General features: G+C 40.5%; 1 protein-coding gene across 1 annotated transcript in view; it reads left to right on the top strand.

Annotated features, from left to right (window-relative positions):
• The window catches only part of LOC309563135 (hexokinase HKDC1-like), a 46905-nt gene that overhangs the window by 19010 nt on the left and 12674 nt on the right, over positions 1 to 15221 (top strand). Inside the window, exons 7-10 of the mRNA XM_082267453.1 lie at positions 1596 to 1779; positions 11123 to 11278; positions 11829 to 12062; positions 14148 to 14452. Coding sequence (XP_082123579.1) covers positions 1596 to 1779; positions 11123 to 11278; positions 11829 to 12062; positions 14148 to 14452 — 879 coding nt within the window. The remainder of the gene's footprint in view (positions 1 to 1595; positions 1780 to 11122; positions 11279 to 11828; positions 12063 to 14147; positions 14453 to 15221) is intronic.

Raw genomic sequence — 15221 nt, 5'->3', positions numbered from 1 at the left:
GGCTGCATGTTTAGTTTCCTTGGTGGTGGATTTATCGACTCCTTCTTACAGTGCCTGTGTATATCTCACTGGAGGGCCGTTTGGAACACACTTTGAGCGCTGCTGTTTATTTAAATTTAGTATTGCTGTCTGTGTCTCAGGGACAACACTTTTTTTTTTTATTCTGCTGTCACTGGGACATTGAGTAAGGTGAAGTCTCTTCAACGGGGTCCAAAAAGGAAAAAAAAATGAAATTGGGGTTGGCCATAAGAAACTCTATGCTACATTGTTCTTCCTTAGTATCCCTAGTAGCATGCCTATCCCTAATCATTAACCTGGTCCTTACATATGCCCCTCACCCCACTACTCAAGCATTCATGCCTCTCCTAACTCTAAAAATGAATCTTTGACAATTAACCAAACCCTAATATTCAAAAATTAGTTAGAGGCATAATAACTATGAACCATGGGGCTCCATAGCAGAAATTGGATGGGCCCCCAGCTATCTCTTAATGTAGCAGTGTCAACTGTGACAAAACATGTCATTGATCTTAACATAAACTCAACATTATGGACAGGCATCAGGAGAGCTGTCAAACTGGTCAGTACACTACAAGGGGCCAGTGCTGTGGATAAAATTTATAGCTGTAGTAGCAATAATACTAATATAATGATATTTTATATGGCGAAATAATTAATGCTCCTGCACATAATTACTCTATAACCCCAATACAAACATCCCTAAAATGTTTGTAGAAATACAAACCAAAACCATCCTCTATGGTTTAAGCTGAGAGGAACCTAAAAGCTGTGATTGCAATAATTTTCGTCAGTAGCAGAAGTTCAAAAGGGGAATAAATCTACACGGCTAAAACAGCTAAGCAAATGCATCTTACTGCACAGAGGGGGATCTGTGGCTAGTTACATTCTGAAGTCTGATTTCAGCCTTTCTTTACTGGAAACATAATAGTTTAATTTTCTTAACAGCTCCTCTAATGGGGCTCGCCTCCTACCCCATGGCCCAACACAGCTGCATGGGCTGCTATGGCTATTTTACCTCCACTGCATTTTCTTGCTATGCCTTTAGCAGACATGCAGGGGTGCCATTAGGAATTAATGCCTTGGCAAAATGCCCACATTTTTTTGCACATGCAAAACCACATGGTTCTAGTGAGGTGCGTTTTAAAAAAAGGATTGATCTTTTTTCCCCCAAATTTCTGTGGTTAAGGCAGCCAATTGAAATGAATAGGCTTTTCTATGTGTTGAACGCAGCTGCACAGGTGTGAACCAAGCCCTAAAGCTGGAGTTTACTGAATTTGTCTTCCCGGTTGCACCCCCCCCCCCCCCCCCCATCATTATAATGTTAGGGACATTTTTAAATTGTTTCATTTTATTGTTTTACTACCACAAAGATGTTGTCCATCCATTGTTGTATGTAATAAGCTAATTTCTGTAATTGTGCTGTTACCTTGTTTTCAATAAAAGTTAAAACCCCCCTTTTAAATGAAAAAAAGTTTCGGAATCTTAGGCCAGCAATAAACGGTTCGAATCTTGGCATATATTTTTTGGAATAGGGAATGGTGTATTTGTGAAATATCTCTGTTATTGCTCTGCAGGGACTGGTACCAACGCTTGTTACATGGAGAACCTCAGTAACGTTGACTTTGTTGAAGGTGATGAAGGGAGGATGTGCATTAACACGGAATGGGGAGCATTTGGAGATGATGGATCACTGGAAGACATTAGAACTGAGTTTGATAAAGAAATAGATTTAGGATCTGTTGACCCTGGAAAACAGCTGTAAGTAGGTCATATTTATTTCTATTTAACACAGTTACGTCAGAATTGGTAAACTGCACTAAACCGACCACAGTTTTCTGTTAATCCTGCTTTCCCTTCACTGGTTTTGCAAAAAAGACATACATGCTTGATGATCCTATTTCAACTTCAGCTCCAGAAGGTTTTACCCCCTTAATGACCAGGCAATTTTTGCGATACGGCACTGCGTTATTTTAACTGACAATTGCGCGGTTGTGCGACGTTGTACCCAAATAAAATCAATGTCATTTTTTTTCCCACAAATAGAGCTTTCTTTTGTTGATAGTTGATCACTAGAGGTGTACCGAACTGTTCGCCGGCGGACAGTTCCCGGTGAACTTAGCATGTTCGCGTTCGCCGCTGCAGGCGAACATATGCGATGTTCGGTCCGCCCCCTATAATACATCATTGAGGCAAACTTTGACCCTGAACTTCACAGTCAGCAGGCACATTTCCAGCCAATCAGCATACCTCCCTCCCACACCCTCCCACCTCCTATAAATAAGCAAGGGCAGCATCCATCTTAGATCATTCTGAAGCAGTGTGTGTTAGTAAGAGCAGGGAGAGCTGCTGCTGCTGTTAAGCTAGGGACAGTTGTTAGTCAGTGTTCCTGGTCTTGCAGTGTTCTTGGTCCACTACTGCTGTAAGGACAGAATCCTGACAGCACCCCAAAAAGGGCTGGTATTTGTGTAATTTTATATATATATATATATATATATATATATATATATATATATATATATATATATATCTATATCTAGTGTCCCCAAAAGCCCTTTTAGGGCTGGTAATTGAGTTTTTTATTTTTATATATATATCTAGTGTCCCCAAAAGCCCTTTTAAGGGCTGGTAATTGAGGATTTTTTTTATTTATATTTATATATATATATATATATATATATATATATATATATATATATATATATATATATATATATATATATATATATATATCTAGTGTCCCCAAAAGCCCTTTTAAGGGCTGGTAATTGAGGATTTTTTTATTTATATATATATATATATATATCTAGTGTCCCCAAAAGCCCTTTTAAGGGCTGGTAATTGAGGATTTTTTTTATTTATATATATATATATATATATATATATATATATATATATATCTAGTGTCCCCAAAAGCCCTTTTAAGGGCTGGTAATTGAGGATTTTTTTATTTATATATATATATATATATATATATATATATATATCTAGTGTCCCCAAAAGCCCTTTTAAGGGCTGGTAATTGAGGATTTTTTTATTTATATATGTATATATATATATATATATATATATATATATATATATATCTAGTGTCCCCAAAAGCCCTTTTAAGAGCTGGTAATTGAGTTTTTTCTATATATATATATATATATATATATATATATATATATATATATATATATATATATATATATATATATATATATATCTCTATTGTACACTGCAGTTGCCTGCCCGCTGTGTGTGAGAGGCCACAGACCCACCACAGACTGTACTGTGTGCACACCACACTCATTTCGGGTGGCACAGGCACAGTACCTTGCATTTTAAAAAATATTTTTTTTCCTCTGTCATAATTGCAGTGAGTGCTGTGTCAGGTCCACAGAGTGCACTGTACCCACTGCAGTGCACTGCCCACCACTGATATATATACGGTGGCACAGCATCTTGTTGCAAATTGAAAAAAAAAAATATTTTTTATTATTGAAGTTGCCTGGGCTGCCAGTGACTGTCAGGTCCACAGAGTGTACTGTGCCCACTGTAGTGCCACTGCGTGCCCACCCACCACTGATATATATACGGTGGCACAGCAGCTTGCAAAGTAAAAATATATATATTTTTTTTATAATTGCAGTTGCCTGGGTGCCAGTGACTATCAGGTCCACAGAGTGTACTGTGCCCACTGCAGTGCCACTGCCCACCCACCACTGATATATACGGTGGCAGGCATGACCTTTTTTGGATTAGTGTCTGGGGGGGTCTAAAAAGCGTACCTGTGAAGTTTCAGCTCTGTAGCATGTCCAGAACCAGAAAAAAAAGATCATATAGGTGTAAAAGGGGTTCCCACCATCCCTGCTCTACTGAAAAATTATCTTTTTTTCTGGTTCTGGACATGCTACAGAGCTGAAACTTCACAGGTACACATTTTAGACCCCCTAGACACCAAATCACACAAAAAAGTTCTTAAAAATTGTCATTTTTGATAGAGAGCCAATTATTGGAAAAAAAAAAAAATCTTTGTATTTATTGTCTGGGGGGGGTCTAAAAAGCATACCTGTGAAGTTTCAGCTCTGTAGCATGTCCAGAACCAGAAAAAAAGATCATATAGGTGTAAAAGGGGTTCCCACCATCCCTGCTCTACTGAAAAATGATCTTTTTTCTGGTTCTGGACATGCTACAGAGCTGAAACTTCACAGGTACACTTTTTAGACCCCCTAGACACCAAATCACACAAAAAAAGTTCTTAAAAATTGTCATTTTTGATAGAGAGACAATTATTGGAAAACTTAAAAAAAAAAAAATGTCTTTGGATTTATTGTCTGGGGGGGTCTAAAAAGTGTACTTGTGAAGTTTCAGCTCTGTAGCATGTCCAGAACCAGAAAAAAATAGAATTAGGGTTAGGGCTAGGGTTAGGGTCAGGGCTAAGGTTAGGGTTATTTTTAGTGCTTAGGGTTAGAGTTAGAGGGGTAGGGGTAGGGCTACTAACTCTAACCCTAAGTATCTCACCGTAACCCTAACCCTAGCCCCTAACACTAAACCTAACCCTAACCCTCTAACCACAACCCTAACCCTCTAACCTTAACCCTAACCCTCTAAGCCTAGCCATAAAAATAACCCTAGCCCTAGCCCTAACCCTAACCCTAGCCCTAAGCCTAACCCTAGCCCTAACCCTAATTCGTAATTTTTTCTGGTTCTGGACATGCTACAGAGCTGAAACTTCACAGGTACACTTTTTAGACCCCCAGATGCTAAATCCAAAGAAATTTATTATTTTTATTTTTTTTTTAATTTTTCCAATAATTGGCTCTCTATCAAAAAATTACAATTTTTAAGAACTTTTTTTTGTGTGATTCAGTGTCTGGGGGTCTAAAAAGTGTACCTGTGAAGTTTCAGCTCTGTAGCATGTCCAGAACCAGAAAAAAAATTAGAATTAGGGTTAGGGCTAGGGTTAGGGTTATTTTTAGTGCTTAGGGTTAGACGGTTAGGGTTAGAGGCGTAGGGGTAGGGTTACTAACTCTAACCCTAAGTTTCTCACCGTAACCCTAACCCTAGCCCCTAACACTAAACCTAACCCTAACTCTTAAAGCCCAGTTCCTGTCCCATTTTGGTCGGTTCTGGTCTGTTTGCGGTTGTTTGCGGTGCGTTAAACGGGGAGTTTGGTCTGTCAGAGTTTGGTCTGTCACTGTGAAGCGGGCGTAACCCTTACACTACCTGATCGATACAACATCATACCTGATCGTATACACACACTGGATGTTTTAAAGCACGTTATTCCAAACAATTTAGGAATGTTAGGTGATTTATGCCCTTTATGGAATAAAACCCGACTCTGCGTCAACTACGTAATTTTCCATGGGAGTTTTGCCATGGATCCCCCTCCGGCATGCCACAGTCCAGGTGTTTGTCCCCTTGAAACAACTTTTCCATTACTATTGTGGCCAGAAAGAGTCCCTGTGGGTTTTAAAATTCGCCTGCCTATTAAAGTCTATGGCGGTTCGCAATGTTCGCCGGTTCGCGAACATTCGCCGATGTTCGCGTTCGCCGTTCACGAACGGCGAATTTTATGTTCGCGACATCACTATTGATCACCTCTGCAGCTTTTATTTTTTGCGCTATAAACAAAAAAATAGTGACAATGTTGAAAAATAAAAACAATATTTTTTACTTTCTGCTTTAAAACATATCCAATTAAAAAAATTAAATTTCTTCATCAATTTAGACCCATATGTATTCTGCTACATCATTTTGGTAAAAAAAATCCCAGTAAGAGTATATTGATAGGTTTGCGCAAAAGTTATCCCATCTACAAACTATGGGATAATTTTATGGCATTTTTATTTTTAATATTTTTACTAGCAATGGCGGCAATCAGCGATTCTTTTTTTAGTGGGACTGCAACATTGAGGCGGACAAATCGGACACCCAACTGAAACTTTTTTGGGAACCCGTGACAATTATCACCGTGACAGTGATCAGTGTTAAAAATATGCACTGTTACTGTACTAATGACACTGGCAGGGAAGGAGTTAACTTTAGGGGCGATTAAAGGGTTAAGTGTGCTCCTAGCTGGTGCTTGATAACTGTGGGGGGATGGTCTGACTGGATCGATGTTCCTCCTTAGCAGAAACTCTAGATCTCCATCTTCCTCCCTGTCAGAACGGCGATCTGCCTCTCTGGGGAATGATGGGTGGCCTGCAGACTACAGGTCCCCCGGACCCATTGATTGACAACCCTGATAGCCAACGGTGTGATTGCACCCCCGACGATGTGATGGCACCATCTAGTGGCTAATGCACACAATTACGTACAGGTACGAGATTTTGTGCAAAAGAGCCGACCTGCCGCAGTAAAAGTACATTAGGTGGTCGGCAAGTGGTTAAATTTCACATGTAACACATAGAAAGTTTTTGGAATTCATAGCGTCCATCATTATGTACATTATTTATTTACACTATAACACTAATGTGAATAGAGCTTAAAGTGAACAAGTCACAGATCTGGACAATTCAACCTAACCAGATCAAAGAAAAATGCACTGATTGTTCTGAAATGTCATTTGTTTATAAATGTGTTCCATCGATGACCCATCCTAAACTAAACACAAAACTCACTAACACACCAGTAGCGTAAAGTAAGAATGAAAGCCTTGCAGAGTCAAAGCAATAAAAAAACAGAATGGCTTTTTAATAATCTCAAGAAACGGGCAGTACAATAACCAGGTGTAAACACTAACTATGTGGCCTATCTAAGATCCGAAGGCCCTAACTATGCCGATGGCTAGTGGAGCGTTCAAGCACAGTCTGCTGACGTTGGGGACTGTGAACTTCCATTGGAAGGCGGCAAAGGAAACAATGTCTCTCAGCAACAGGCAACAAAACACTGTAAATTCTGGTGGCTAAGAGTATTCTTGCCACAAGTGCATGAACAAGTCGGTGCTCTGAGGGCCAGGCAAGGGGTCATGCCACATACAACAGGAAACCCTTCTTAAGCAAGTGTTTTCAGCCCTCTCAACAGCATAATAGATTGAAACTTTATCTCTGTTCTTTGTCCCTCAGAGGCAAGGGATTGAAATGCAGCCCAGTCCTCCCTTTGATAGGGTTAGCAACCCGTCTCCCAGCACAGGAGTACAGCAGATTTCATTCTGCAGCTCAGTCCACCACTCTGCAGCTCTGGGCACACAGCGCTCCACTCTGCACTCCACTCTGCTCAGCTTGCCACAGTATAATCACAGCAAAGTTTCTTCTCACAGCACACACCACCCAGACTTCATGCCCTCCTCTCTCCTCTCTCTAATCTCAGCACAGACTTTTAGTCCATGGGTGGGGTTAAAAGGGGTAAAGTTTAGTGTCAGGTCTCCAAAAAGATGGCTGGCACACCTCCCTCTACTTTAGTACCCATGGGAGGGGCCAAAGTGCAGGCTGCAAGATCCTGAAAATCCAGATTCAGATCTGCCTCCATACATTACCCAGTCCATATCGGCATAGATCTCCAGCATGAGATTCTTCCCTATTGAGATCGGATGTGTTTTCAAAGTGTTCCTTTAATTTTTTTGAGCAGTGTATATATATTATTTATTGAAAAAAAAAAACATACTCCACACTCCCTTTTTTTATTTTTAGTTTTTCGATTATTCTGGAAAAAACAATCATGGCTTTGAAAAAAACAGAAAAAATTCCCAATTTTTCTGGGTTTTTTTCCCCCCAGTCTTTCCCATCTCTAGTCTACATGCAAAAAGAGCTCTAGCAACAGTATTAAAGATATATAGTCAAAAACATTGCTCTGTCTCGCAGCCACAGATATAAGACAATGAAAATATATACAAGATATATACAAGGTTCTGTGCTTTTACTTAAGTGCACACATCTAGTGACCACCTGAATTATACTCCTAAAGAATGCAACAAAACTAAGTTCATTAAGTTAATATAGTGTCCAAACTCCCAATAAAATGACCCAGCACCAAGAAAGTGATGTGCTTCAATTGTCCTCTGCTCTTATACTTGCAAACTTTGTGCCAACATGTGAGTCCAAAATGCACACTCACCAGAGAAACTTGACTGCTAAATATAGGAAGGACCACAAACCTTTACCGTCATTTCCAGCCTCAGAGTAACATTGCATCTGGTTGCAAACTTCCAGCTTTTGGAATGCAGGCCGGCTCTAGCGAGTAGAGTGGCGGAGCAGTCCATCTACATTATCAGCTGTACACACTGGTGTTGGTTAATTTTGGCACATATAAATGTGAGTAGTATGTGCTTGTATGTTTGGGGAAACCTATTTAATTCAATTAATACTGCACTTTGATATAATTATTTTGGCATCTTCCCAGTCATTGATGAGTGTTTTGAGCCAAGTTAAATACACAGAACGAGGAGGAGGAGCAGATTGTAAAGGTACCCTGACAGACAGGGATACAGGAGGATATAGCACTTTTTGACTTCCCTATATTTAGGGGTTAAGTTTCTCTGGTGAGTGTGCATTTTAAACTCACATGGTGGCATAAAGTTCGCAAATGTAAAAAGAGAAGAGGACACATTTAAAGAGCATCACTTTCTTGGTGCTGGTCAAATTATTTGGACTTTGGACACACTATATTACTTGGAGAACATGGTTTTGCATTTATTAACAGTGTAATTCAGAAGGTTTCTAATTGATGTGCACACTTAAGTGAAAGCGCCAGAACCTTGTATATATTTTTATTGTAATATGATGTTTATACTGTATGCACTTAAAGCAGGGGTGGGGAATCTTTTTTCTGCCAAGGGCCATTTGGGTATTTATAAAATCATTCGGGGGCTGTACAAAATTATCAACTTAAAAATGTGCCTGTTATATTTGGTCAAAAATGTAATTAACTCACCCCTAATGTGATGGCTGCAACTGCTTCTCTTTGGTGAGGTGTGTGATGTTAGCTGGTATTGATGATGTTGCTACTCGCAACTGGTTTTCCAGGTTTGCATCGGTCAGTCTGGAGCGCAGTCGACTTTGTGGTAGTAAGTTTTGAAAAGAACTGCTGGCGGGTAATGCTGGTGGGTATAGCTGGCTGGTACTGCTGGTGGGTACAGCTGGCTGGTACTGCTGTGGGTACTGCCGGCTCAGGCTGGTACTGCTGGCTTGTACTGTGTTGTGGGTACTGCTGGCTGGTACTGCTGGCTCAGGCTGGTACTGCTGTGGGTATTGCTGATTCAGGTTGGTACTGTGCTGTAAGTACTGCCTTGGGTACTGCTGGCTCAGGCTGGTACTGCTGGCTCAGGCTGGTACTGCTGTGGGTACTGCTGGCTGGTATTGCTGAGGGTACTGCTGGCTGGTACTGTGCTGTAGGTACTGCTGGCTGGTACTGTTGTGGGTACAGCTGACTCTGGCTGGTACTTCTGTGCGTACTACTGGCTCTGGCTGGTACTGCTGTGGGTACTGCTGGTTCTGCTGTGGGTACTGCTGGCTCTGGCTGGTACTGCTGTGGGTACTGCTGGCTCTGGCTTATACTGCTGTGGGTACTGCTGGCTCTGGCTCATACTGCTGTGAGTACTGCTTGCTCTGGCTTATACTGCTGTGAGTACTGCTGGCTCTGGCTGGTACTGCTGTGTGTGCTGCTGGCGGGAAATGCTGGCTAGCAGCGGTGCCGCGCTGGAGGAAGAGGCAATGTTTCCTGTATTAGTCACAGGCGGAGTGCATTTGATATCACTCCGCCTGTGACTCACTCAGACTGTCAGAACGGAGCCGGAACTATACAGGAAGCATTGGCTCCATTCTGATAAATCAGCTGAGAGACAAAGACTCAGCTGCATGGGGGGCCGGACCAAATGACTTCGAGGGCCGCATACGGCCCCCGGGGCGTAGGTTCCCCACCCCTGACTTAAAAGGAACAGCTCCATTTTTAATTTATTTATTTTTTATTGTTCTATTCATTGGTCAAATACTTATTCATTATTGCGCTGGCTATGAGGTGGCATCTAAGGGTTTTTTTTTGTACAAGTATAAGGCTGTAGACCTAGATCACATTATGTGCACCTTTGTACATATGACCTAGTTTGTGTATCTGAGAATAGACCTGTTTCAAATGACAGCTATTGTGTTTTTTTTTCCTGGGACTTCTCATAATAATGCTTACCTGCTAATTACATAGTCCTATAAGCAATATACTGTGCTTGTTTAGGCTTAAAAAAAAGACCAATGTCTAGTAAATTACTTTATCCTCATGTAAGGGTTTTGTACAACCATGTGCCATACAGTCAGGGCCGCTGATAGGGGGGGACCACCAGCCCTCTTGTAGGGGGCCCGAGCACACAGGGGGGCCCACACAGAGAGGGGGATTAGTGATGGACAACAAATACAGAAATCTTCCTCCAGCACCTGAATCTCATCTGTCCTCTCTGCTGCCAGCTTTTATCTGTTGAGAAAGAGACAGTTGTCTCTCACTAATCCCCCTCCCTTGTGTGGGCCCCCCTTCCAGCACGGAATTATGCGAATTATGTTATATTTGTATATTAAAAAGCTGCGCTACTCAAAAGAAAGTGCTGTGACTACACAATAACAAAATAATAATTAAATAAAAGTCCGTAAAGTCTCTGAATCAAAATTCCAGGAAAGATGAATAGGTGTTCATAATATTTCACTGAGTGCAAACGATTGTCCACTAGTGGTACAAACTGCTTACCAGAGTGTATTAAATAATGTGCCAAATTCAAGGATTATGCGCCCAGAATCTCCGATGGATATCCCACGGCCAAGTCGAAACTCCAAGGTGTTTCCAAATCTCAGACAATACGGTAGGTTCAGCAGACATTAAACCACATATAAGAGAAAATGGAATGGGATCCCATAGCGTAAAACTGGTATAAATTAAATACTACTTATGTGCACGAATTGTGAAATGTACCACACCAAACTGCGAGACATGTTATATTTGTGTCTGCTAATAGTGATTTTGTTGTAATTTTAGCTAAATATATCTTTAATATTTTCTTGGGGGGGCCCTGCCAGGTAGTCTGTACGGGGCCCCACGATTTCTAACAGCAGCCCTGCATACAGTATCTAGCTCCCTGCTAGATCCCTGGCTGTCTTTATTATGTTTTGAGGAATGTATTCTATTGTCTGTTGAATGACAGATTTGAGAAGATGATCAGTGGTCTGTACATGGGAGAACTTGTCCGACTTATTCTGCTGAAGATGGCAAAGAAAGGTCTTCTATTTGGTGGAAAGATCTCAACGAATCTCCGTACCAAGGGCGCGATAGAAACCAGCCATGTGGCTTCCATGGAGAAGTAAGCACATTTATTTTTAACAGCTGCTGTTTACAATGGTAATATTAAGCAGTGTCTAAGTAGATTACTAATAGTTTACTTCAAAAGCAAACTTAATAAAATTGATTAAATAAGCTCTACTTTTTGCAGTCTCAAGTGCACATAGTCCAGACATAGGACAATCTGGTGAAGTGACTGTAACACTATGGAATCTTTACTTACCTGGCCAACCAAGTGCAGGGTAAAATGAAACGCACAGCTTTGGTTTTTCAGGCACTTACTCACATTTGTCAGTGGTTGGATTTTCTAAAAAGTCAACCTACGCCTATGGACACCTAATGAGAAATGTATGCCTTTGTTGTGTATTTAGCAAGTACTGTACATTTATAATTAAAATGAACGTAATTTGTATAATTTGTGTTATCAGGAATAAGTAGGAAATAGTGATATAAGATTATTAAGGATATCACAAGGATATAGAAAAGAAGAAAACACACTCTCCTCTTTTTGATGCTTCATTGTTGTTCCCTATGTTCCAGATATATGATTAACTTATGCTTCACTATTACAGATACAACGAGGGGCTGTACAACACCAGGCAAGTATTGCTTGAACTCGGACTGGACCCATCAGAAGATGATTGCATTGCTGTGCAGCATGTTGCCACCATTGTGTCATTCAGATCAGCCAATCTGTGTGCAGCTGCTCTGGCTGCAATACTCACCCGACTTCGGCAAAACAAGAAGTTAGACCGGATGAGGACCACTGTTGGAATGGATGGTACCGTCTATAAAACTCATCCTCAGTGAGTAATACATTGTATATTCAATATTAAATTATACATATGACTTGGCTCCTTTCACACAGGTGACCAGGAGGGGAAAGGGGGTGGTAAAAACATGTGGTTTATCTGTTATTACTGCCCCCCTTACCTCCCACCTACAAGTAGACATGGTGCTGCATGGGTACGTATACATTGACAATTTTAACGCTACATGTAGAGTTTGACAGGCGGCGCTGACTGTGTAACTCTAACATGTAACTGAAAGGGGGCCATGCCGCAACCACAAGCTTAATGCTTTGTTCGCAGTTTTGGTGCATTCCCGCAATGCGAAATAGCTTTTCGTCAATAATAAAAATAAAAGCCATAAAGGGAGCAGGATGGTTATTGGGTGATAAATTGGTAGTGTGGAAGGAGGATAAGGGTGCCTAATGACATCAGAGAATTTTCAAAACATCCTCCTGCTCATGCTTTATTGGGAGGCAGGATCAGTTTGCTGGGTTGCACCTTTTTCAGCCAATTACCTCTTTCCAACAAGAGAGGCTAGAATTGGGGATGTCCACTATTTGTCCTCAACCCTATGCAAAAGATTTAACACTGTATATTGGCCAAATCATGCATGATTAAGCAGCTGAATTGTTAACATCTGTGTGTAGCTTTAAGTTTACCATATATGTGCAGACATCTCAACAAGAGCAAAATGTTAAAAGACTTGAAACTGTCTCCTCTCATATTTCCAGAGGTATTTCAGCTTCCACTTTCCTCTCCCTGACGCAGGCAATGCCAGGAATTTAAACATGCATGGTGACAATCCTGATTTTTTTTTTTTCTCAACACAAAAAAAAGAACCATTACCATCTGGACTCTTTTAGATCACATTATTAAACATTAAAGTCAGGCAAAACCAACATTGCAGGAGAAAATAAATGTGTAAAAGGACTATACCAATAAAATGGGACATGATCCCTGCTAACCATGTCGCACAAATCTCATACTGCCTGCTTTAAATCTTGTGAGGCTTTCCTAATGGAAACTTTTACCTAAAATGTTGTGAAAAGGGCTTTGAACCGTTGAATAGACCGTTGTGGTACATTTTATATGAGCAATGACAACCAACTCCTTGTAGGTTGCTGGAGCTAAATTAGGGTTCCCCAAGTATGGCTAGAGGTTATGCCATTGCTCACACCCCTTGTATAAGTTGTATTTAATAACTGCATTAATTATGTACACCAGTGTTGCCGACCTACCAGATTGAAATTTACTGACACGACACCCAAAATATTCTGGCACAGCCAAGCTTTTACTGGCATTTGCAAAAGTCACAAAATTACAGTTTTAAGTTCAAATTTCAGTATTAAGGCTACAAACAAGCGCAATATGCAATTAGTGATGTGATTTAAGGTAGGTATTAAGGCAAAAAAAATATTTCTTATTTTATTTTCGATATAGTATGTAAGTAGCTCAGAGACACGACTCAGGAGGGTAATAAATTAGAATTGGCAGGCACACACACACACATGAAATTGACTCTCACAATGACACTGACAGCACAGATCACTGACATAACACGTCTTCTCCTAAATCAATCTCTCTCTATACCAGTTGGTCCCTTCAGTCCACTCCAGTCCTAACCGCACTGACAGTCTGCTCCCAGCTTGCCTTGCTCCCATCCCATAGACCCGCTCATGAGGCTCCGGCCGGTCCGCTTGGCTCCCTTGCACCATGACATCATGTGGCACACTCCACCAGACCCACCTTCCGCCAGCGCTGCCCAAACACACTAGAGCAGGCACTCAGATGGTCTCAGCTGCCTCCGGGCCGGAACTGTGCATGCGTCGCCGAGCTTCACAGCCATACTTTTAACTGGCAACTTTTTCCTTTTACTAGCTGGAGAAAAGTGTTGCCAGTAAAAAAACTGACGGTTGACAAGACTAATGTGCCCGCTCCCTAATTGTCAAGGTCTAAGTAATGTACCAATGTGCTTAATTGCCGCATGTCTAGTCACATGCTACCAAATAATCCTAGATCATAACTGTCAAAATACCGCATTTGGGTTATACAAATATATTATGCTGCCCATGTAACCTACTTGGTGGTTCTGTTTTTTAGATATGCTAAACGGCTTCACAAGGTGGTCAGAAGACTGGTCCCCAATTGTGATGTACGCTTCCTGCTTTCAGAATGTGGCAGCGGGAGAGGAGCAGCTATGGTTACAGCAGTGGCTTGTAGACTTCTGACCCAACACAAGAAAATTGATGACGTACTAGACTTGTTCCATGTCAGCGATGAGAAACTTGCAGATACTAAGCAGAGAATGTTGGCGGAACTAAAATGTGGACTTCAGAAAGAAACTCATGACAAAGCCACAGTAAAAATGTTACCAACATATGTTTATGGAACACCTGATGGGACAGGTACATTTTCTACTGCTATCCACAATGTATGCAATTCCATATGGGTGTAAAAAAATATATACAGTTGAAAAAATATATATATACAGACGAAAAAAAAAGAAAAATGATATCCCTTTTAGACAGCACATATAGGCTGGTGACCTGATTTTTCTTTATTGCAGTTATGCAATACAGCTATGTCACCATCCCACTCACCTTCCACAGCTTGTGATTGGGCAGAAAAGAAGCAATGGTCTTGCTCATTCTGTTGCTCACTCTGCTCTCTCCATATGCTAACATGTTCCTTGTCAGCAGCCTTTCTCAACCCTTTTTACCTTGGAAGAACCCTTGAAATATTTTTCAGGTTTCCGGAAAACCCTTCTAAAATAATTACATCTATAGTTTGCAGTACATTAGCATCATCTCCAAATTTTAGACCTTTTATATATAAGTATAAATAATACGGCATACCTAGTATATTTGACACCTCAATAAAATAATTTATACACCTTCCTGATCTGTACAATATTTTTTGTAGTAATCTTAAAATCCAATGAATATTAAAAGTAAAGAAATGCAGACAGTAAAAATTTAAATTTTTAACATTGAGACAAATTCAGGAAATAGTTGCATTTAAAAATACATTCACAGGCATATCTTCATTCACTGGGGTATTTTTATGTTTGCCTATAGCTCATCTTTAAGCCACCAATGTTAGAGATATTCTGAAAACATTAACTGTTGGGTATGCTTAAAAATTTGAAAAACCTTGCTATAAAGTAATATAATT

Source organism: Pelophylax lessonae, assembly GCF_965119305.1.
Source record: "Pelophylax lessonae genome assembly, chromosome: 9".
Classification (NCBI taxonomy): domain Eukaryota; kingdom Metazoa; phylum Chordata; class Amphibia; order Anura; family Ranidae; genus Pelophylax; species Pelophylax lessonae.
Note: the sequence above shows the minus strand (reverse complement) of the source record. Positions and strands in the feature narration are given on the sequence as shown.